The 22,338-nt window shown below is 46.1% G+C and overlaps 1 protein-coding gene across 1 annotated transcript in view; it reads left to right on the top strand.

The window, feature by feature from the left end:
• Positions 1–21,982, top strand: part of LOC137425846 (voltage-gated potassium channel subunit beta-2-like) — a 102,471-nt gene extending 80,489 nt beyond the window's left edge. The window contains exons 7-14 of the mRNA XM_078775739.1: positions 1,442–1,485; positions 5,363–5,449; positions 5,920–6,005; positions 7,981–8,101; positions 8,295–8,389; positions 17,381–17,501; positions 18,152–18,240; positions 18,434–21,982. Of these exons, the coding sequence (XP_078631865.1) occupies positions 1,442–1,485; positions 5,363–5,449; positions 5,920–6,005; positions 7,981–8,101; positions 8,295–8,389; positions 17,381–17,501; positions 18,152–18,240; positions 18,434–18,523 (733 nt within the window). The 3' untranslated portion in view covers positions 18,524–21,982. The remainder of the gene's footprint in view (positions 1–1,441; positions 1,486–5,362; positions 5,450–5,919; positions 6,006–7,980; positions 8,102–8,294; positions 8,390–17,380; positions 17,502–18,151; positions 18,241–18,433) is intronic.
• The last annotated feature ends 356 nt before the right edge of the window (positions 21,983–22,338 follow it).

Here is a 22,338-nt window from a genome sequence, read left to right as displayed (position 1 = left end):
CCTGAAGACCCAAAACACCCTGAAGAACCAAAAGTCCCCGAAGACCCAAAAATCTTATTATAATAGAGCAAAGGTATATGGTTCGCTATGTATGTATGTATGTATGTATGTATGTATGTATGTATGTATGTATGTATGTTTATATGCGACGAAAACATCTTCTTCTTCAAATAAAATAACCGCCCTCTTATTTAACCATCTTAATTGCGTTAAGACTGCTGAGACCCCTCAGACTTTTGATGACCCTTTAATTCCCCCAAGACCCTTCAGACCACCAAGACCCCAAATACCCTTCAAGGCCCTGAGGCTCAATAAGACCCTGAATACCCAAAGACCCTGAATACCCAAAGACCCTGAATACCCAAAGACCGAAAACACCCCGAAGACCCAAAACACCCCAAAGACCCAAAACACCCCGAAGACCCAAAACATCCTGAAGACCCAAAACACCCCGAAGACCCAAAACACCCCGAAGACCCAAAATACCCTGAAGACCCAAAACACCCCAAAGACCCCAAACACCCGAAGACCCAAAACACCTGAAGACCCAAAACACCGTGAAGACCCAAAACACTGCGAAGGCCCAAAACACCCTGAAGACCCAAAACACCACGATGACCCAAAACACCCCGAAGACCCAAAACACCCCGAGGACCCAAAACACCCCGAAGACCCAAAACACCCCGAGGACCCAAAACACACCGAAGACCCAAAACACCCCGAAGACCCAAAACACCCCGATTGTGTGTGGGTAAGGTGTTCTTATAAACTGTCAAGTTGGAGATGGGTTTTTGTCACTATTTATATGCCATAGTGAAAGATTGTTGCCTCCATCAACGAATGTGGATGAAGGTTATGTTTTCACCCATGTCTGTTTGTCTGTTTGCCTGTGAGCACGACATCTCAAAACGTTAGGGACGGATTCAGACGAAACTTGGTGGACAGATTGTATGTGTCATGTATGACAAGGAAGAATTGTTTTGATTTTGGTGAAGAACCGGATCGGGATCTGGATACCACCATTTTAAAGTGTTTCCTGCAGCCTTGTGTTGCATATGAATGAAGAATAGGAATATCAATTGCATAATTTATCACATGTTTGGAGCCCTATTGCATCCGTTTTGTTGTCATATCCAAATCATTTTAGTCCATCAAATCCGTTTTATAGTGTATTTAAATGTCACATATTTATGCCCATATGCATAAGTTCAGTTTCGATTGAGAATCCAGAACCAGACAACTCAAAGGTGAATATCAAGCTGCCTTGTCCACCCTCAAAATCGCCCTAAATGAGTACCTGCTGTTTGACCTTTCCAAATACATTAATAAGATCATTAAACCTTTGGAAAAGTTTTGTGAATACAGTATTTCACTTTGTTAGTCATTTGCAGAGGGCCATTTCCACACTCCTCCATGATCAATCAGTGTTCTTGTTTGGCAGAGCGGAAACGGAGAGAGGACTCTCCAGAAAGCACATCATTGAAGGTAAAAAAAACTTGAGTCCCAATTTCCATTGTTTGGTTTCACCAAGTATTTAACAGTTAGTCTTGATACTCAGCCAGTCCTTTAATTTAATTGGCCAAATTGTGCAAGCTACCATTTATTGAGCAGTATTCATGTCTAAGGTGAGGCATATAGTATACGCACAGATCTCACCAAGGCAAAAGGGAAATTATTCAATGATCATGGAAGTTTGCCTAATCACCAGTCTTTGGCAGTGCTGTTTCAGACTTAATATTTACACCATCAATCACATGCAGAACACCTATCCAAACAGCACAAGGTGAACTCCGACAAAAGCAGGCACTTAGCAAGCGATGCACCGGATGATTTGCCATTGACGTTCCAGTTTGCATGCGAAGCTGCAAACATTTGGCGCTCAGAGCCTATTATTTGGCCTATTGAGCTCACCCAGACTCTAACAAAGCTCACGTTAATAAAGTGCTAATGAAACTTGAAAAATCTTGAAAACTTGAAAAAAAACTAAAATGGCCTCACTGCAGCAAAGACTTTCTGAAGTGAAGCTCTTTGGCTCCCTCGTATGGAAGAAACCCACAAAATAATGATAAATGCTGTTTTTCCTGTGCATCGTTTGAGGGAATCGATCCTGTGCATCGTTTGAGGGAATCGATTTATAACATACAGATGAATGGAGAAAGTTAATGGACAACATTCAAATTGAAATAAGGAAGAGAAGTTGTAAAAATCAGAAAGCGATGGTTGGTTAGAAAATGGAGCTTGGTTGGAGATAATGTCACGGGAGAGAAGGGAATAGATGATGAATGAGGTTTTGTGGGAGACTTTCAAATTCCCCAATATTTTTGCATTAATAATAAATAAATGGTCTTTTCATGAAGCATTATTACAGAACATTATGGTACATCAAAGAAACTATCTGGAGTCCTGTCATGATTCTTGATCAGGAAGATGTGCATAGTCACCAATTCTTTCTGGATTGTTTTTCCACCGCTTCATGCATTGCTAATGTTTCATTTTGTTTAAGTTACAATTTTCTAGACTGTTCTCGCCGCTTTGTGTGCCTATGGTTGCCTGTGTATATGAGGCATGAGGTACGAACATTGCTGTCTTTTTATGGGCAGTGCCTCTGCCCACTCGCTCCGCCGGTCTTGCGTATGTGTTCTCACACAGTACTGAATGATCACACGCTGATATGCCATGTTGAGGTGTGATGAAAGGACAACAAGAAAAAGAGCAATCATAGATTGCAAACCCTCACCAGGATGTATTTTCAGTGGTTTTTAAGGCTTTTGTGTTAAAACCAATATGGCGGCTGAACCACGTGACCGATGACATCATCATTATTTTTTTCTAAACTCATTTATTCCTAGATTATGCTCAAGAAATTTCATCTTGATCGGTTGAAGTTTTGTACTTGTCGAATTATGACGTCATAATGGAGGCACCTATGACATCATCATTGACATATTCTATTCCCCATGGAGAGCTCTTTACAATGAGCCATGTCTCAATTTTTTCTATTCAGCACTTTCCGAGATATAGAGGTGCAAAGTTTTTCGATTTTTCCAAGATTGTGGCCGAACCACGTGACCTATTATGTCATAATTATCATTAAAAAGTGATACAGGTGGAGTTGCACCTATGGTGAACATTTCCTGTCAATCGGACCAACGGTTGCAGAGAAAATCATATTTATTCTGTGCGGACAAACAGACAAACAAACAAACAGACAAACAAACAGACAATCAAACAGACTCAAATGCAATACCCTCTCCTCTGGCGAGGGTAACGAGGGATGTTTTTAGAATCACACAGATGAAATATGTGGAGAAGAGACGGACATGAGTTTGAGGGTGACAAAGAAGCTAAGTAGTCATCCAATTCTGGTCGATGCTAATTGAGGTTTACAAACACTTATGCTGACATTCATTAAAATATAACTCATGAATAATTAACCCCTCAACCCCAGTCACACATCACCAACAGTCCAAGATTTGCATCAAACTTATTTTTACCCTCGCCAGACGAGAGGGTATTGCATTTGAGTCCGTTTGTTTGTTTGTTTGTTTGTTTGTTTGTTTGTCCGCACAGAATAAATATGATTTTCTCTGCAACCGTTGGTCCGATTGACAGGAAATTTTCACCATAGGTGCAACTCCACCTGCAGATTTTTTTAAATAATAATGATGACGTCATAGGTCACGTGGTTCTGCCGCCATCTTGGAAAAACCGAAAAACTTTGCACCTCTATTTCTCTAAAAGCACTGAATAGAAAAAATTGAGACATGGCTCATTGTAAAGAACTCTCCATGGGGAATAAAATATGTTAATGATGATGTCATAAGTGCCTCCATTATGACGTCATAATTCGACAAGTACAAAACTTCATCCAATCGAGATGAAATTTATTTAGCGTCATGTCGGCATAAACTGTTATACAAAAAAAATGATGATGATATCATCGGTCACGTGGTTCGGCCGCCATCTTGGAAAAACCGAAAATCTTTGCACCTATATATCTCCGAAAGCGCTGAATAGAAAAAAATGAGACATGGCCCATTGTAAAGAACTCTCCATGGGGAATAAAATATGTTAATGATGATGTCATAGGTGCCTCCATTATGACGTCTTAATTCGACAAGTACAAAACTTCATCCGATCAAGATGAAATTTCTTGAGCATGATTTTGGAATAAATTAGTTTAGAAAAAAAATAATGATGTCATCGGTCACGTGGTTCGGCCGCCATATTTGTTTTCACACAAAAGCCTTTAAAAAACACTGAAAATACATCCTGGCGAGGGTTTGCAATCTCTGATTGCTCTTTTTCTTGTCTGCATTTGTTTTTTTAATATAAATTTTACCTTTTCACGTTCACTTTTGTTTTCTTTTTCTACTTACACAAGCCACATACTCACTGATAAATACCCCAGCATTGCTAGAATCTGGCATCACACTTCATATCTTGCATTTGCTATCTACTTTATTTATCCTGTATAAATTTAAATAAATCAAAAATAATAATAAACTTTTGTGCTAAGTGAATAGGTGAGGCATAGTAAACTTTGTTAGCCTTTATTTAACGAAAGGATGACCACAAAAAACGGTAAACATTCAATTTAATAAACCTTATTTATTTTTTATTGAAAATGGCACGTTTTTGGTACAAATTTGTTTAACATGATGCATGATCACTATTGGAAAATTTCAGATTGATATTTTGAATGTTATTGATTTGATTGAGGTTAGAGCACATGGTCCAGTTGTCTGCCTCTACGCTGCAACCAAAGTTATTTTACAACCACTCAATTCCATGTGAAAAGCAAGCTTCCATCTACTTTTAGAATGCAATGGTTGTTTTGCAAACAATATGAGAGTGTGCAATCTTAAAATGGAGATAAAGGGTCTTCTCCACTCTCCAGCTTCAGTGGTGAATACATCCCATGATCAAGAAGATTCACACAAACTTATACCACAGTAACCACAGGCTGATGCATTACGCAAAGCAGTGCCACCTTTCCATCGTTTCCAAATGTGCTGGAATATGTAGAATATTTGCCTTTCCTAAAAGGTGCTTTGAAAACCCACCAAGGCCCCACATAGGATGTGCATTATGTCAGCCTACTCTTCAACAATTGTGGATTTGAAGTCTTAATTCAAGAATGTGCCTTTATAATGTAGTAGTTCAGGTTACTTCCGCAAGTGTAGAAAAGCCTATACTCTAACAATGGGCAACAATTGATAGGGACTTATCAATTGCTTTGACTTCATGGAAATGGTTGTTGTGATTGCAGACAGCTTTTCCTGAACATTGTGGAATTCTTTTTCTGTTGGGGACCATTTTTTATTGTGTAAACTTGAGAGAACACTTTTCTCCTCGGCAGGGCTTTCGGCCTCGCTGAAGAGGTTGCAAATGGACTACGTGGATGTAGTGTTTGCGAATCGACCGGACCCGAACACACCCATGGAAGGTAGTCACAGTATACAACCCAGCTAACACAACAACGTTGGGGCAACGTTGCAAAATAGACGTCGTGTTTGCAACGAATAAACAACGTTGGACCAACGTTGGAAAATAACCTTCGCGTTTGCTACTAATAAACGTCACCCTGACATCAACAATGCACTTGCAACCAAATGACCAAATGCCAATGTTGGCCCAACGTTGTTGTGTTAGCTGGGAAATCACACGTACGCTGACGCCTCAATTCAGCACATTAAAATCACTGTCTTGGCCAATCAATGCATAGGAACACTTTGGGGTTAAACTCTTAGATACTTACACATAAAATCCACTCAATGCAGCACGATGCATGCAGTGAGAGCTTTCTCTTTTCTGATCTTTCTAACAACGCTTGCAGCATGATGACGTCACACTTGCGCACAGTTCAATTGTACTGTGTGCTGAATGTCGAATGTGTGTGTGTGTGTGCATGGGCAGAAATTGTGCGTGCTATGAGTCACTTGATCAGCAAGGGCAGAGCTATGTATTGGGGAACATCACGCTGGAGCGTTGCTGAAATCATGGTATGTTCACCATGATTTTTCTCACTGCTGCATTCGCATCTGTGATAAATTATCAACCTTGTTGAAGTTCAGAAAACAGTTTGTTAGTAACATGCTCAATGTGATAATGGAAGGCATATTGAGATGATTCAGGCAACGATTGGCTTTTTGTACACTGTACACGATTTGAGGCTTGTGGACGATATGTCATAAATAAAGGTCATCACTGTTTTAACTACAACGGCACCCAGTAGAGGGCATAGCTCCACCAGGCTGAACAGTTTACGTTTTGCATCCCACCGATAGGCCCGATCTGTGCCCGGATCTTCACCAAAATCGAAGCAATTCGTCCTTGTCACACACCCAACCTCTCCACCAAATGTCGTCCGAATCCGTCCACAACTTTTTGAGATATCTTGTTCATAGACAGACAGGCAGGGGTGAAAAGATAACCTCCATCCACTTTCGGTGGCTGAGGTTACAATGGCTGTAAATTAAATGAAATACTTATGGTATCAGTGAAACCGATAAATAGAAGCTCCAGGTGTAAAGTACAGCACAGTTAACCATTGATTAGTCAGGTGAAACACCAAAGAACAGATCGTTTGAATGGCTCGAGTGAAGTAAACCATTGAATCAGTTACAAAGCTTTTACGTATACATTCAACATCCAGAAACACTTGTTTCGAGGAATTGTATAACATGTAATGTACTAATTTTATTCGCATACGAGCAGAGTACCCACCTCCTGGGTTTGAGTTTGCACATAACTTGCTGAAAAAAGTATCGTCTGTTTTTTCAAGAAGACTATAGATGTTTGTGTGGTGTAAACTTAAAAGGTTTGAGATGGTCTGAAGGGTACACACAGTACGTTCCAATAGTAGTTAGTGTCTAAGCTAAGGGGTCTAAAGGTTCTAATCTCTCAAGCATATAGGAAGGGTCTAAAAAGGTCCAAGTGGTCTGAAGGCTGAAAGGCTTCACGGATCCCACCGGCGACTTTTTACTCTTGAACGCCTTTCGTAATTTGGCTCGTGGTGTCAGAATCATAAAACGTGGCACCCATTGGTGGAAAGCAAAATAGTGTGTGGAATAAGCTTGGCTTCATTCGAATATCTTCACCTGTTTTGAAGAAAACGAAAAGGAGGCATTACTTTTCAACATACCTTTGTAACAACCTCCACATTCCTTTATTAAGGTGTCCTCCACCATTAGGTAAGGAGCTCAACCAGGGCATCTGTACACAGTAGCCACTCTGTTTGAGAGACATTGTGGGTCTTTCATGATGTGTCCTCAGAGCTTCAATGCCCACAACCCAAATGCAAAAGAGCAGACGGTCTTACACCGTAATCCGAAGGACAGAATTTTTTGAGAGACGACACCCTATGGCAGCACCCAAGACAACTTTGTTTTAATTCAACAGCTCAAACCTCAAAATCAAGATCAGACAGCTCAACATAAGCAGGTTACGAATTGAGCTATCCTGCATTTGACTACAACACCCGGGCCTTCCATCTCAGTAATAGCCGAGTTCGACTCTCCTTAACTTGCGAGATCCGACAGAACCGGTTGCATTCAAGTTGAAAAGTCATCCCTGGAGAGTCTGACTTTGTTATGCGTTAGTTGTGGATTTATAATTCAGTCTTTCATGGAAGACATGGTGGATACAGATGAGGTTCTTGCTTTCATGCTTCGGACCATATTTTGCTTTTATTACATTTGTTTATGGAAAGGTTGAGTTTATAGGCCTTGCCTTCTCTTAGAGCCAGTCCATCTGAGGCAAAGGGAAGGAGAGAAGAAAACACATCAGATGTACTTACATAAAAATTGTTAAAAATTTACACTTGTTTGTCACACATCAACTTTTTCTTTTCGTAAATAACTTCCTCAATTGTACTCCATAATGCAGGTCCCGTCCTCGGCAACCCTTCCCTCCTCAGATGTGTGCCACACGAGGTGGTGCGTACGTGCCCAGATTTGATTTCTCGGCTGTTTGCAGGAGGCCTACTCAGTTGCACGGCAGTTCAACCTGATCCCGCCTGTGTGCGAGCAAGCAGAGTACAACCTATTCCATCGAGACAAAGTCGAGTTGCAGCTGCCTGAACTTTACCACAAAATCGGTGAGGTCACACTTGCCTGACTGCCATGTTGAATGAAAAATAGAAACGATATCAGGGAAAGAAGCACATTCGAAAATGTAAACTTGATGAAGGGATTCTTTTGCATTCATGGCACTGATTTAAATCGTTATTGTACCTTTTGAACCGAGTCTTGCCTGGTAATGAGAAAAGGGTTCTTTCCTTCCTGGTGCAGGCATCGGGGCCATCACGTGGTCCCCACTAGCCTGTGGGTTATTGACAGGGAAATATGATCATCGCATACCGGAGGACTCCCGGGCTTCTCTCAAGGTGCGTCCGAGGACAACCTTTGGTTTTTATTTTGCTTTGCCCAAAACCTTAAGAGAGCAATCATCTTTGGAACCCCATGAATATATCCATTCTACCCAAAAGCACAAATGAATGATAAAGAGGGCTTTGTATTCTTGCTCTTTCTTGCTTCGAGTAAGGTGGGGCAAATGCCCCTGGCATGAAAGGTGGGACGAGCTGTCACCCTTCTATATATTATATATATATATATATATATATATATATATATATATATATCCTCCTCTTTCATTTCATTGAATGTACAGTGCTAACAACCATCAATCAGAGAGACTTTTGCTGCAGACATTCAGGAACATGTGATCAGGACCAATGAGGTCATACAGGGTGGTTGGGTGGGGGTGTTCTGGAGGGAACAGAGAGTATCTTTCACCTACTTTTCCCAAAAGGGGAATCCTTATTAAATATGAATCCATTGTATTAATAATATTTATTTGAGAAATATCTCAATTTATTTCACACAGTAGCAAATACACAACATTATTGCCATCGGCGTGATTTTAGTCTCCCACTCCTTACCCTCCTTCCCCCATCTCGCATGCTTCCACACCTCCACCTTCCCACCTTTCCTTTTACAGCTATCTTCTCCTAAGATCCTGCATCTTTTTTCCTTGTCCATCCCTCTTCCATTATTTTTCTGCAATATTTTCTTCCCAATTTATTCCCTTCACACACCTTGCGCATATAGTGTGGAAGGTCGGGTCATTATTTGAATTGAGATATAGACCACCGTTTTTATTCCCATAGAGTATAGGACTTTTCTCCTTGTATTAAGGACATGTGGATAGGGACAGTCGTCCTGTTTTTTGTCTGCCACTGCAAGACGGTGTTTAACCTTCAGTACTCTTGATTAGCAACGAGAAAGGAGGCACACAATTGGACTGCACTACTCAATGTCCACGGCACCAATAGGGTCAGGGTCGACTCCACTGATTGGATCGCGATGCTGTCACTAGGTGTGAGGCAGCCCATGATCGGTAAGGAGGGATGTCGTGGATCCCTTCAGGGGTGCAAGAGGTGCATGAGGTGGCGTGCTCTCTCGCTGCTGAGTCTGAGAAGCACAGAATGAGACAGTCTGAAGGAGAGATGCTCTCCTATCGTATGCGTGGCTGGCAAAACTCAAGGCATATCCTGCTGTTCGCTCGCTGCTGCTACTTTGGAGACGTGGCAGTTTCATGCCTGCCTAATTATTTTCTATCTCGCCCGGTTTTAGTGTACATGGTCCATTAGGGGGTTTGAGTTTCACTGTCTGTAAAGTGGAGCTATTTATCACCCCATTGAAGGAGCGGTGCTCCCACGTCGATCGGAAGAATGGACGCGACAAAAAACTGGAATTCGTCCGAGTTGCTTTATTCAAACAAAACAGCTCAGGTACTCTGAAAAGCCCGTTTATCGGGCAGCAATATATATACACACATTATCCCGGAGCGTTTGCCCGGGAACGGCGAGAGGGGGCGTGGCCGGGCGTCCTGGCCACGGCCTGGCAAGTCGAGAGCGGGCGTGGCCGGGCGTGCCCGGGCATGCCCGGGCGTCCCGGCCGAGGCCTGGCAAGTTGAGCGCGGGCCTGCCCGGGCGTCCTGGACGAGCCCGGCATGGTGATCGCTCCGCATCCTTGGTAGGTGCAAGGCGATTGTGAAAACCCAGCGGTAGCCGCTACACACGTTCCCCCAGAATCGACCTGCACCGGCAGGGTCAATTTGAGGGGGGTCTGGATGACCCGGCCGAAGCGACCCCTGGCGGGACATGGGGGGAGGGGGGTCCGGTGTGGTGGTGGGCGGTCGAGTGGGGGGCACCGTGGACGGTGGGCGGCCTCGCCGCGGCGGAAGGGCCAACCGTGGCGGTTGGTCGATGTCCACGTGCGCCGGCTTGGGGCGGTCCACCGCAATCCGGTCCGACCTGCCGCCGATGTCGATGACGAACGACTTGTCGTCCCGTCGCAGGACCCGGAAGGGCCCGTCGTACGGTGGCCGGAGTGGCCCCCGATGTGCGTCATGATGCACAAAAACATACTCCGCTGTGCGAAGTGCTGGGGGGACGTAGGACTGGTGGTCACCGTGGTGGGATGTTGGCACGGGAGCAAACCGTCGGGCGGCCTCCTGGAGGTCCGAGCGCTGGCGAGCTGTGGACCAGGGACTGGTAGCGTCGGGCACGAACTCGCCCGGGACGCGTAGCGCCTGGCCGAAGACAAGCTCGGTGGTGGATGCCCGGAGGTCCTCCTTGGGGGCCGTGCGGAGGCCCAAAAGGACCCACGGCAGCCGGTCGGCCCAACCGCCGTCCTGAAGGCCGGCCATGAGCGCGGCCTTCATAGAGCAGTGGAATCGCTCGCACAACCCGTTGGCTTGGGGGTGGTAGGCCGTAGTACGGTGGAGCTTGACCCCCAGGTTGCGGGCGACCGCGCCCCACAGCTCGGAGGTGAACTGTGGTCCGCGGGCTGACGAGATGTCCGCCGGTGTGCCGAAGCGGGCGAACCAGGTGGCGATGAAAGCCTGCGCCACGTCGGCGGTAGTGGTGGAGACGAGGGGAACGGCCTCCGGCCACCTGGTGGTCCTGTCCACCATGGTGAGCAGGTGTGTGAACCCCCGTGACGGGGGGAGGGGGCCCACCAGATCCACGTTGACGTGGTCGAAACGTCGTTCGGGCACGGTGAAAGGTGCCAGCGGGGCCTGGGTGTGTTGGTGGACCTTGGCCTGTTGGCAGGCTGTGCAGGTGCTGGTCCAATCGTGGACGTCCCGTCGAAGGCCGTGCCAGACGAATCGCGCCGACACCAGCTTCTGGGAAGCTTTCCGGCCCGGGTGGGAAAGGCCATGGAGGGAGGCGAAGATGCGGCGTTGCCAGGTAACGGGCACGATGGGGCGAGGCTGGCCTTGGGAGATGTCGCAGAGCAGGACAGTGTCCGCGAAGGGGATGTCGGCCAGGCGGAGGCCCGTGTCCGCCGCCCGGAGGGCTTGCACCGTGGTGTCGGTGGTTTGGTCCGCCGCCATAAGTGCGAAGTCCACGCCGAGGTGGACCACGTTCGCGCTGGCCCGAGAAAGACAGTCGGCCACGGCGTTGTTTTTGCCGGCGAAGTGCCGGATGTCCGTGGTAAATTCCGACACGGCGGAGAGGTGGCGCTGTTGGCGGGCCGACCACGGCTCCGTGACCTTGGCCATTGTGTAAACCAACGGCTTGTGGTCGACGAACGCCGTGAAGGGTCGGCCCTCCAGGAGGTGGCGGAAATGGCGAATGGCCAGGTGTAGACCGAGGAGCTCACGGTCAAACGTACTGTATTTGAGCTCGTTCGGCCGGAGCTGCCGGCTGAAAAAAGCGAGTGGCTGCCAAACCCCGTTCACCCATTGCTCATGTACGGCGCCTACCACGTAGTCGGAGGCATCAGTGGTGAGGACGATGGGAGCGTTGAGCACCGGGTGAGCGAGCAGTGTTGCATCGGCGAGGGCCCGCTTTGAGCTTTGGAAGGCCGCGTCCATTGCTGCGGACCAGACGATGTCGTGCTTGGCCGGCTTGCCCCGGAGGGCTTCGTAGAGGGGCAGCATGAGTTGAGCAGCGCGGGGCACGAAGCGGTGATAGAAATTCACCATTCCCAGGAATTCCTGCATGGCCTTTATGGAGCGTGGACGCGGAAACGTGGTGATGGCCTCGACCTTGGTTGGCAGCGGCACGGCCCCGTTCTTGGTGATGTGGTGGCCCAAAAAATCAACGGCCGTCGTGCCGAAGTGGCATTTGGCCGGGTTGACGATGAGGCCATGCTCGCTGAGGCGCCTGAACAGTGTTCGGAGGTGGAGGAGGTGCTCGGCCCGGGACGTGCTGGCGACGAGGATGTCGTCCAGGTAAACGAAGAGGAACGGCAGGTCACGCAGCACGCCGTCCATCAAGCGCTGGAACGCCTGAGCCGCGTTCTTGAGACCAAACGGCATCCGTAGGAATTCGAATAAGCCGAACGGTGTGATGACTGCCGTTTTAGGGACGTCGGCCGCCCTGACAGGTACCTGGTGATATCCCCGTATGAGGTCGATTTTTGAAAAAATGACCCGTCCCGCCAGACGGGCGGAGAAGTCTTGGATGTGCGGGATCGGATACCTCTCGGGGCTGGTAGCGTCGTTAAGATGGCGGTAGTCACCACATGGGCGCCAGCCGCCCCCTGGCTTTGGGACGATGTGTAGTGGCGAAGCCCACGCGCTATCGGAGCGCCGCACGATGCCGAGGTGTTCTAAAGCGTCGAACTCGGCTTTGGCCACGGCGAGCTTGGCTGGGTCGAGGCAGCGGGCTCTGGCATAGACCGGCGGGCCCATGGTTGGTATGTGGTGCTCGATCCCATGTCGTACTGCGACGGCCGAAAACGTCGGCCGCGTGAGGGCCGGGAACTCCGTGAGCAGGCGAGCAAACTCGTTCGCCGCCGGGAGGGCGCATGCCAGCTCAGTCAGAGCGGAGCTGCTCAATGTGCATACCAGGGAGCTGAAGGTTTCGGCGTTGATTAGGCGACGCCGTTGGACGTCCACCAGCAGTCCGTGTGCGCAGAGAAAGTCGGCGCCTAGCAGAGCCATGGGCACGTTTGCGGTTACAAACGTCCAAGTAAAGCGTTGGCCGCCGAAGCAGAGGGTGACGTTGCGCGGGCCGAAGGTGCGGATGGCCGATCCGTTGGCCGCAACCAAGGAGGGGCCGCAAACCACAGACTGCCTGTCCTGGTCAGAGGCGGGTATGATGCTCAGTTGGGCGCCGGTGTCGCACAGAAAGCGCCGTCTGGACGCTTTGTCCGTGATGAACAGTAAGTTGCCCGTGTGGCCGGCGCTCATGGCTGGTAATGAACGCCGGCCCGGCCGTTTCCCGGCCTGCCGAAGGTGCACGGGGGTCGGCATGTCCGGGCCTTCTGTCCGAACCTGGCATGATAGTAACACCATGCTTGGTTAGGTGGAGGCCTCGGTCGTCGTGCTGGAGGTGGTCGGCTCGGCGTAGTGGTCGCCGATTGCATCGGCAGTTCCGTCGTCGACCGTGCCGGGTGCTCGGGCGCCATGGGTGTTGCGTCGGACGGCGGTGGGCCCCAGGTCGCTGCTGCAATGCGTTGGCCTGCCGCGGAGATCTTGTCGGCTTCCCTGGTGAGGGCACGGGGATCCGTGATTGTCGTGCTTGCCAGGGCGAGGCGTACCGGGCTAGGCAGCTGACGGAGGAACAGCTCCCGGAACAGGGATGCCGGAGAGTGCTCGCCGAGCAGCGAAAGCATGTAGTCCATTCGCTCGGACGGGTGCTTGTCGCCGAGCTCGGGCAGGTCGAGCAGGCGCCGTGCGCGTTCCACCGATGGGAGGGCGAAAGCGTTGAGGAGGAGCTTTTTAATCGCGCCGTATTTGTCAGCGGCTGGCGAGGAGGCTCAGGGCGCGGGCCGCGGTGGCTGAACCGAGCGCTGCTACCACATGGTGGAAGCGGGTGTCATCGGCCGTGATGCCTCGCAGGGCGAACAGGGAGTCCGCCCGTGCGAACCAAACCGCCGCGTGAGCCTCCCAGAAGGTAGGCAGTGTAAGGGCAACTGCCGTGTCCATGTCGGTAGGTCACCAATGAAGGAGCGGTGCTCCCACGTCGATCGGTAGAATGGACGCGACAAAAAACTGGAATTCGTCCGAGTTGCTTTATTCAAACAAAACAGCTCAGGTACTCTGAAAAGCTCGTTTATCGGGCAGCAATATATATACACACATTATCCTGGAGCGTTTGCCCGGGAACGGCGAGAGGGGGCGTGGCCGGGCGTCCTGGCCACGGCCTGGCAAGTCGAGGGCGGGCATGCCCGGGCATGCCCAGGCGTCCCGGACGCGGCCTGGCAAGTCGAGAGCGGGCGTGCCCGGGCATGCCCGGGCGTCCCGGCCGAGGTCTGGCAAGTTGAGCGCGGGCCTGCCCGGGCGTCCTGGACGAGCCCGGCATGGTGATCGCTCCGCGTCCTTGGTAGGTGCAAGGCGATTGTGAAAACCCAGCGGTAGCCGCTACACCATGAAGTGAAAAGCTGTTCATTTGTCTAAGTACTGTTTAGCAGTATTTTGATAAAATATTACTGCTTTTTAGGTCATCACAACCAATCAAATTTGCCGCTTGCAGACCTCATACATGTCCTTGTTTCTCAGTTTCTCAAGACTGCACGGGTTAATGTGTTACGTGAACTCTCTAGAGTCTCGTTCATTGTGTCCGCAATTTTCGTTTGTGCTGTCTTGTGCTAAGTTTTTATTTCCCCCCTAAGTCCTGCGTGTATCTGCCTGCCATCCATCCTGCGAAAATGTTTCGGTGATTGGTAGTCCCTGGAGGATTAAATTGGGTTAATTGTAATCCTGATAACGAACATGGGTAGACACGCTTGCTACATCAAGCACCAACTCGACTTGCGGTGTTACATGTCAAAATCAGCCTTAGACGGCCATCTTCGAGAAGAATGACCTCGGCATGTACGATTCCCACACAACGTTGCTTGCGGTCTTGGGAAGGGGTCATCTGTGACCACGATTCCCACACAACATTGCTTGCGGTCTTGGGAAGGGGTCATCTGTGACCACGATTCCCACACAACATTGCTTGCGTTCTTGGGAGGGGGTCATCTGTGACCACGATTCCCACACAACATTGCTTGCGTTCTTGGGAGGGGGTCATCTGTGACCACGATTCCCACACAACATTGCTTGCGGTCTTGGGAGGGTGTCATCTGTGACCATGATTCCCACACAACGTTGCTTGTGGTCTTGGGAGGGGGTCATCTGTGACCACGATTCCCACACAACGTTGCTTGCGGTCTTGGGAGGGGGTCATCTGTGACCACGATTCCCACACAACATTGCTTGCAGTCTTGGGAGGGGGTCATCTGTGACCATGATTCCCACACAACATTGCTTGCGATCTTGGGAGGGGGTCATCTGTGACCATGATTCCCACACAACGTTGCTTGCGGTCTTGGGAGGGGGTCATCTGTGACCACGATTCCCACACAACGTTGCTTGCGGTCTTGGGAGGGGGTCATCTGTGACCACGATTCCCACACAACATTGCTTGCGGTCTTGGGAGGGGGTCATCTGTGACCACGATTCCCACACAACGTTGCTTGCGGTCTTGGGGGGGGGGGGGGGTCATCTGTGACCATGATTCCCACACAACGTTGCTTGCGTTCTTGGGAGGGGGTCATCTGTGACCCCTCCGTATGTGACATGATATTCTTAAAAAGCATGCTTTCAGAGGTGCTTTTGTGCTGTGAGATTGATGTATACAGCTCCTCTTACTCAAACTGCTTATAAATGAGTCTGAGCTTGAAAGGTCATTTTCTCTTTTTGACCACCTTGATTGCCTCATACTTGTCCTGAATGAACATGCGTATATGAACCGTCTTTAGAGGCCATTTTTCCCCCACAGAGCAGGGGTTGGCCTTTTTGGGCACCATGGTCCCCTTTTTGAAGCAATGTTTTATAGCCATCTGGCATAAGCCATTGGGAGGCATATCCTGCTGTACGTTATTAGGCAAATTGCAAATAAGAATATTATTATCAATATTATTATCCCAATAATATATTATAAATAAATATTATATAAATAATAAACAATAATAATTATAGACAATATAAAATAACAATATAAAACAATATAAAATAATAATTATAAACAATATAATAATAAATAAACAATAATTATAAATAATAATAATATAATAATATTATTATAAATAAATAATAATAATAATAATATATTATATAAATATTATAATAATAAAAATATATTATTATATAAATACTAAATAATAATTATAAATAAATAAATAATAAACATATATTATATGAATAAATATTATTATCAATTGCAAATAAGAGGCAAAAATCAGGCCCTTCCTGCCACCAACCCTGTTAGTCACCTCTTGCAACACAGTGAATTACCAGTGAGCTGGTACTCAATTTGTCAACCTCGGAGGGATGACAGGCTGAGTCAACCCCCCTGGCGTTAATTCAGCGATCGACCGGGATTTGAACGCAGGATCCTAGGATCCCAAGCCGGCACCCTAACCGCTAAGCCAACATCAGGCTTGAATGAACATGTGTATGCGGCGTATAAAGTATTTTTTTTATATGTTGCTTAAATCAGAGTTCAAGCCACAATCACTGGGATACCAGCCCAGAGTCCTCACAACAAAGCCACCACTTTTCCTACTTAATGGTTCATACATATCATATTTTTAAAGAGAATCACTGTGGGAATGCAGAAAACAGTTAGCAAAGTTTGAAATCACTACCATGAAATATATGAATGGTCATTTTAAGGCCATTTTCCCCACTAGAGCAGGGGTTAGCCTTGCAGGCCCCATGACAATCATGGTTCCCTATTTGAGGCAATGTTTTTATGGCCAGATGCCCTTCCTGACGCCAACCCTTAGTCACCTCTTACAATGCGCAGGGATACTGTGTACCTATTCTAAACCGGGGTACACACCATGATCATTCATCCCAGGAAGCTGGTACTCAATTTGCCGACTCAGAAGGATGACAGGCTGAGTCAACCCCCCTGGCGTTAATTCAGCGATCGACTGGGATTCAAACACCAGGATTATATCTCGGATCCCAAGCCAGCACCCTAACCGCTAAGCCAACACCAGAAGCATTGCTATGAAATAGTGTGATTTCAAATTTGTCCCCTCTTACTTGTTCGTGTCAGTGTTTCCTCCCATCTTGTGTCTCTCTTCCTTTTCTGGGTGTTTATTCCCTTCCTTTTTGTGCCCAATTGTTCCCCCACTACCCAACTGTCAGTTCATCCTAACTCTTCCATGAGCCTTGCTCTTGATGTGCATGGTTGTGATGAACTATCCAGTACAATTAAAAGTATTGCTGATCTGGTACAGCAAATAAGAGGCAATGGTTATACCTTCTCTCATTACGTACAAAAAGGATGCTGAAGGGAATTTGGGTTTTCGACATGAATATGTCATACCTGTTCGGTTAAACTCTTCACTCGATGCAGGGATATCAGTGGCTCAAGGAAAAGGTGCTCAGTGAGGAGGGAAAGAGGCAGCAGGGACGTCTCAAGGAACTACAAAGCATCACTGAAAGGCTGGAGTGCACAATGTCACAGCTTGCCATTGGTTTGTTGCGTGTGTGTACACACGCACACCTGTGATAGTCACGTTTAAAATGTAAAAACTTTAATTTGTAAGAAAGTTTCATTAAGCTGTGGGTACAAAAGATTTTTGAAATTCCAGTTTTGTTGTGATTCGTTTTTTTATACCATGGAGTTTGCACATGCCGGTGTGTGTGTGTGTGTGTGTGTGTGTGTGTGTGTGTGTGTGTGTGTGTGTGTGTGTGTGTGTGTGTGTGTGTGTGTGTGTGCGCGCGCTTCCAAAGGCTCATCTAGGAATGAATTCCATTGCATTATTCATAGTTTTGAGGTTAGTGCTGTTTGCAGCCGTTGTTAACTCATTCGCTGGCACGAATAATGCCGATCACAGCAGACGTTAGCGAGCTAATACAACGCAGTAACCCGGAATTTGACACAGGTACCAACACTCCGTGAGATACCTTGGCATCTTAGCCTACACAAGTGTACATCTTAGCATCAACACATCTTAGCCGACGTGAGAAGTTAACCCTCGGGCATGATGTCAGAGACTCAACCTTTTACCATAGTAAAGCGATGTTCTCATTTTATGGATGTCATACAGAGCCATCCTTACGTTGTGTGACAATTACGTGAAGTCAAAAGTCTCATCTGATGCTCAATGTCTGGTGCCATTAGCATGGTGTCTTCACAATGAAGGTGTGAGTTCGGTGCTCCTGGGGGCTACCAAGGTGGAGCAACTCATCGAGAACCTCGGAGCTATACAGGTAGCGTAACAACCAAATATTATGGCCCTGAGACGTATCGTTTTCATTCTGCTTGTTCAATTTGTAAATTTAAAGATGTAAATTTCAATTTCCCGTTCAATTCTCTCAACATTTCCCCCAATATATCGAAATGCACAATTATTTAAATTTCTTACAGGAGGTTAACTTGAAAATTGTTGATTGACCTACACAGGTGCTTCCTAAGTTGACAGCTGCGCTGCTGGCGGAGATGGACAACATTCTTGGAAACAAGCCAGCCGGACGGAAGGAAAGCCGTCCTTAGGAAAGTTTTTCTCGACTTTGTCTCCTGAAACATTGGCTCCACATCACCCTTTCTCTCAGGCTTGGGTACCACCAAAGTCAGCGAATTTATTTTTACGAGTGAGCTTCGTCCTTGAGGTGAAAACGAGGTGTTTCAGAGCATTCAAATGCTCTGTGGAAGACTTTCGTGACATATTTAATTGTAATCAATAATCCTACTTTTTAAAGCCTTTCTAACCTTAATAAAGAAATGCCCGTGGATTATGTAGCTTGTACAGTTCTTTCATTAAGACAAATACTCAATAAGATGATTTCAATAAGGCAAATGCACAAAAATTTATCAATAAGTAAGTCGGGAGGTGCAATGGGGATTTCAATTCTGATTTTGCCTAAATATAACACCTCGGCTCAGCCAATCATAGTGTATCCCCACCATACTGTGCATTTATTTATCTTTGTACTTCACACGGATATGTTTCATCTATATATTGAAGAAGCCAGATTTGTCCGTCTGTCCGTCTGTCATGGTCTTTTCCATGCACGTCATCCCGGCATGCAACACTCAACCCATCCCATTGTTTTGTTGATGGCAGTTGAACAACATAACCCATATATGTGACTCTACCTGATATCCATAGGAGATGGGCTCAATGCCAGACGCTGGCTAGCCTTCTGTATGACGGATTCAGTAAGACGGTGTTATGTCTGGGACATTATTACGGTGTTACGTCGAGCGTTAGGTTTGGCTCGGCCTTTACGGCAGTGACTTCAATTCAGCAGACATTCATGACTCAATAAGAATTCAGCGGTGTATAATTTCAGAAACCACTTCTGATAACTGCTCGCAAGCCACAACCTATTAGTCTACGTTTCTTAATAATATCGTTTTCATAATATTGTTTTTTTGATGAATTAGTTTGCGTATTACTAAAATTAACACTGGGTTGTTGGCAATAAACCAAATGTTTATGGAATACATTTTTTTTGCAAATATTGACTGTCAATGAACTAAAATATCACATTGGTTGGGGACATGTATTGCAAAGCAATTCTCCCTCTTGGTATCTCTGGGTTTTATGGACTAAATAGATTTATCAACTTTCAAGCAAGCAACAACCTCAATAATCTTTCACGGTTTGCTTCCTGTCTTGACGAACTTTTGAAAGATCCCCAAAAGGCACGGATGAGTGCCAATGCGGAGAAGCGTGGCATGCTTGGAAATCAAGGTGAACAAATACATTGTGACGCGTCTTTGTTACACCTGTACTACAAATGGTAGAGGTACAAGCTCATCAAGGAGCCTTCGAGAATTACAAAAAATCTTTGTAAATAATCCAGAACTTATGATATCAAGTTATTTTGTGGATACTTGTTAAAACAAGTGGTCTCCAGAAGAAAAAAACAATCATTCAATTCATTTAAATTCATTTTAAAACCTTCAGATGTGAAAAACTTAAAATGTGAAAAACCCGCTTTAGAACGTTGAAACAAACTGATTTGTCCACTGTGACAGAAACTTGCACAAATAAAATTTCTGAGGCTTCACTGGAGGCTCATGCATTTTTCCATTTCATGGTTCTTTCTGAGATGAAAGCCTCTCATCGGAGCTCTTGCGTCGAAGTAATTGCTAACGCGAATGATTTCTGGTCGATAAAGCCTCACTCAAACTCTCTATTTGTGAATGGTCAGAAGCTAAATGATGGCTGAATTTGTCTGCTAGCATCACTTGGGGTTACAATTGCGTGAGACCCATGAGAATGTGCTTCCTGCCCACGAGTCCTCGAAAAATGAAAAAAGTTCACCTGAGTCTCATGGGGTAAACCATGAGATTCGACGTGCCTGAAAGTCCATTGATCCGAACAAGGTTTATTGGGTATTTGAATCTTTGTATGGATAGTTCAGATCAATGCAGAGCATGACTAAGCTGTGCAAATCGCATTTTTCTTTTTTCTTTTTTTTCTTTAGAAAATTTCAGAGATTGTGAGAAATTTATAGTCTGGCGGAATGGTGCATAAAATCAACCGAATAGCGCTTTTTGTGTTAAATGCATATAACTTGGCATGGTGATAGAGCAAAATCTGAGAATTATTTTTGGATCTGGGGCCACTTGAAAAAAAATCCAAGATGGCCGCCATTTTCAAGATGGCCGCTACATAGTGAAAATGATAATTTTAACAGATATGAGTTGTTTTGTTGTCATCCCTGGAAATGATGAATTACATAAACAAAACTAAAATACTCAAATTTATAATACCTGTTTATATTTTATTGCATTTTTTTTTTGCATATTTTTTTTTTTGCATACCAGTATCTTTTTTCATACCTCACTGGTATTTGTCTATTATTAAACAAACACGTGGATATTCTGTTTGCAAATAATTTATTGTTATTATTCCTTTATCTCTTTACAGTACTCAAGTGTGTCTTCATGGTTACTACATGTTATTTAAAAAATTTTGAAATAACCTTAAGGACCTCCTTAAGTCGAAGTGGAAAAGTCCAACTATTCCATGACACTCTTTCACAGTCAGCACCACACTTGTATAATGCAGTATGCAGTATACCGTAAATTACTTTTCACACATTTCCAGTGTCCTCTGCAGCCTCTGTCTGGAGTACACGAACATCTGATCAGCTGTCGATCGGACTTTTATGCCTCAGAAATACTTGTCCAGAGAGGTCCCCATGTTCTTGTTGGTGACCCTTTCAATCCCAAATCACTGGGACCTAGAGGTTTTAGAGGTGCTGTTAATGCCTGTCCCCAAACGTATCCAGCCTGGTATGCCACTCTCTTTGTGTGTTGGATAAGAACTGCTGACATTGGAGGTAATGCCTCCATGGATCTGACTTTCTTGGTGAACCGTTCTTCATGTGCCTTATTGATGCAGGTACTTGCATGATCATACATGAGAACAACAAAGAGTTCAAACACATGGGATTTATCAACCAAGACTTGTGCCTCCGGTTCCTCACTAAGTGCCACAAATGCTGTTGTGACTTTGTCATACATCTTCCATGTCTCCCTTGCATTATTCGTCCCTCTGCCAACAAAGAAAGATGTTTGGTCACATCTTATCAAGGCGTAGAATAATGGTCGTGCTTTGGATTTCTCAGGGCCGAAAGACGTTTCTATTTCATGCACAGCTATGTACCTTAAGTGCTTTCCCATGCTGAATGTTACCCAAAACTCTGTTGTTGGAACATAGCTATGGCTAGGGCAACTATATCTGTGTCCACCATCCTCATCAAGATTCTCGTATGTCCTTCCCTGACGCAATCAGCGGCATGAATTACCAATCTAGTATCTGCCTCTTCATGCGTGCATGGGGATAGGAGTCCAGATTACATTCACGTGTGGCTAGCTACTTAGTATGAAGTTCCCATAGCCATGTACAACTTCTTTATTCTTGCTCTCTATTGTCAGGCAAGGTACAGGAGCAGTTTGGTCTATTTATTGTCTGAATAAAAAGCTACAATAATTATTGCTAGTTTCTCGGAAGCTTTGTTGTTGCCTCGACACAGCGCATGACACATTTGCTTAATTTACTCTTTGGTGCTGCTTTCAGGCTGTCTTTGATGTATTCATCCCACACAATATTTCTTCTGTTGACATTTTGCAACCTGGTTTCCAAAACCTTCATGAACATGGTCTGGGCAGACTCACAAAATGTTTTGGCAACACCTGCTTTGAACATGTTTATGATCGCAGCACCGTCTGTAATTGTGGCTTTAACATCAGGTGAGTTTTTTGGCTAGGACTCAGCTTTTCTAGACATGAAACCAAACTTTATTTGGCACCTGATCTAAGTGTCCCAAATTGTGAAAGTGCTAGTTCGT

Source organism: Myxine glutinosa, chromosome 4 (assembly GCF_964187855.1).
Source record: "Myxine glutinosa chromosome 4, kmMyxGlut1.1, whole genome shotgun sequence".
Taxonomy (NCBI): domain Eukaryota; kingdom Metazoa; phylum Chordata; class Myxini; order Myxiniformes; family Myxinidae; genus Myxine; species Myxine glutinosa.
This window is presented reverse-complemented; position numbering and strand designations above follow the sequence as displayed.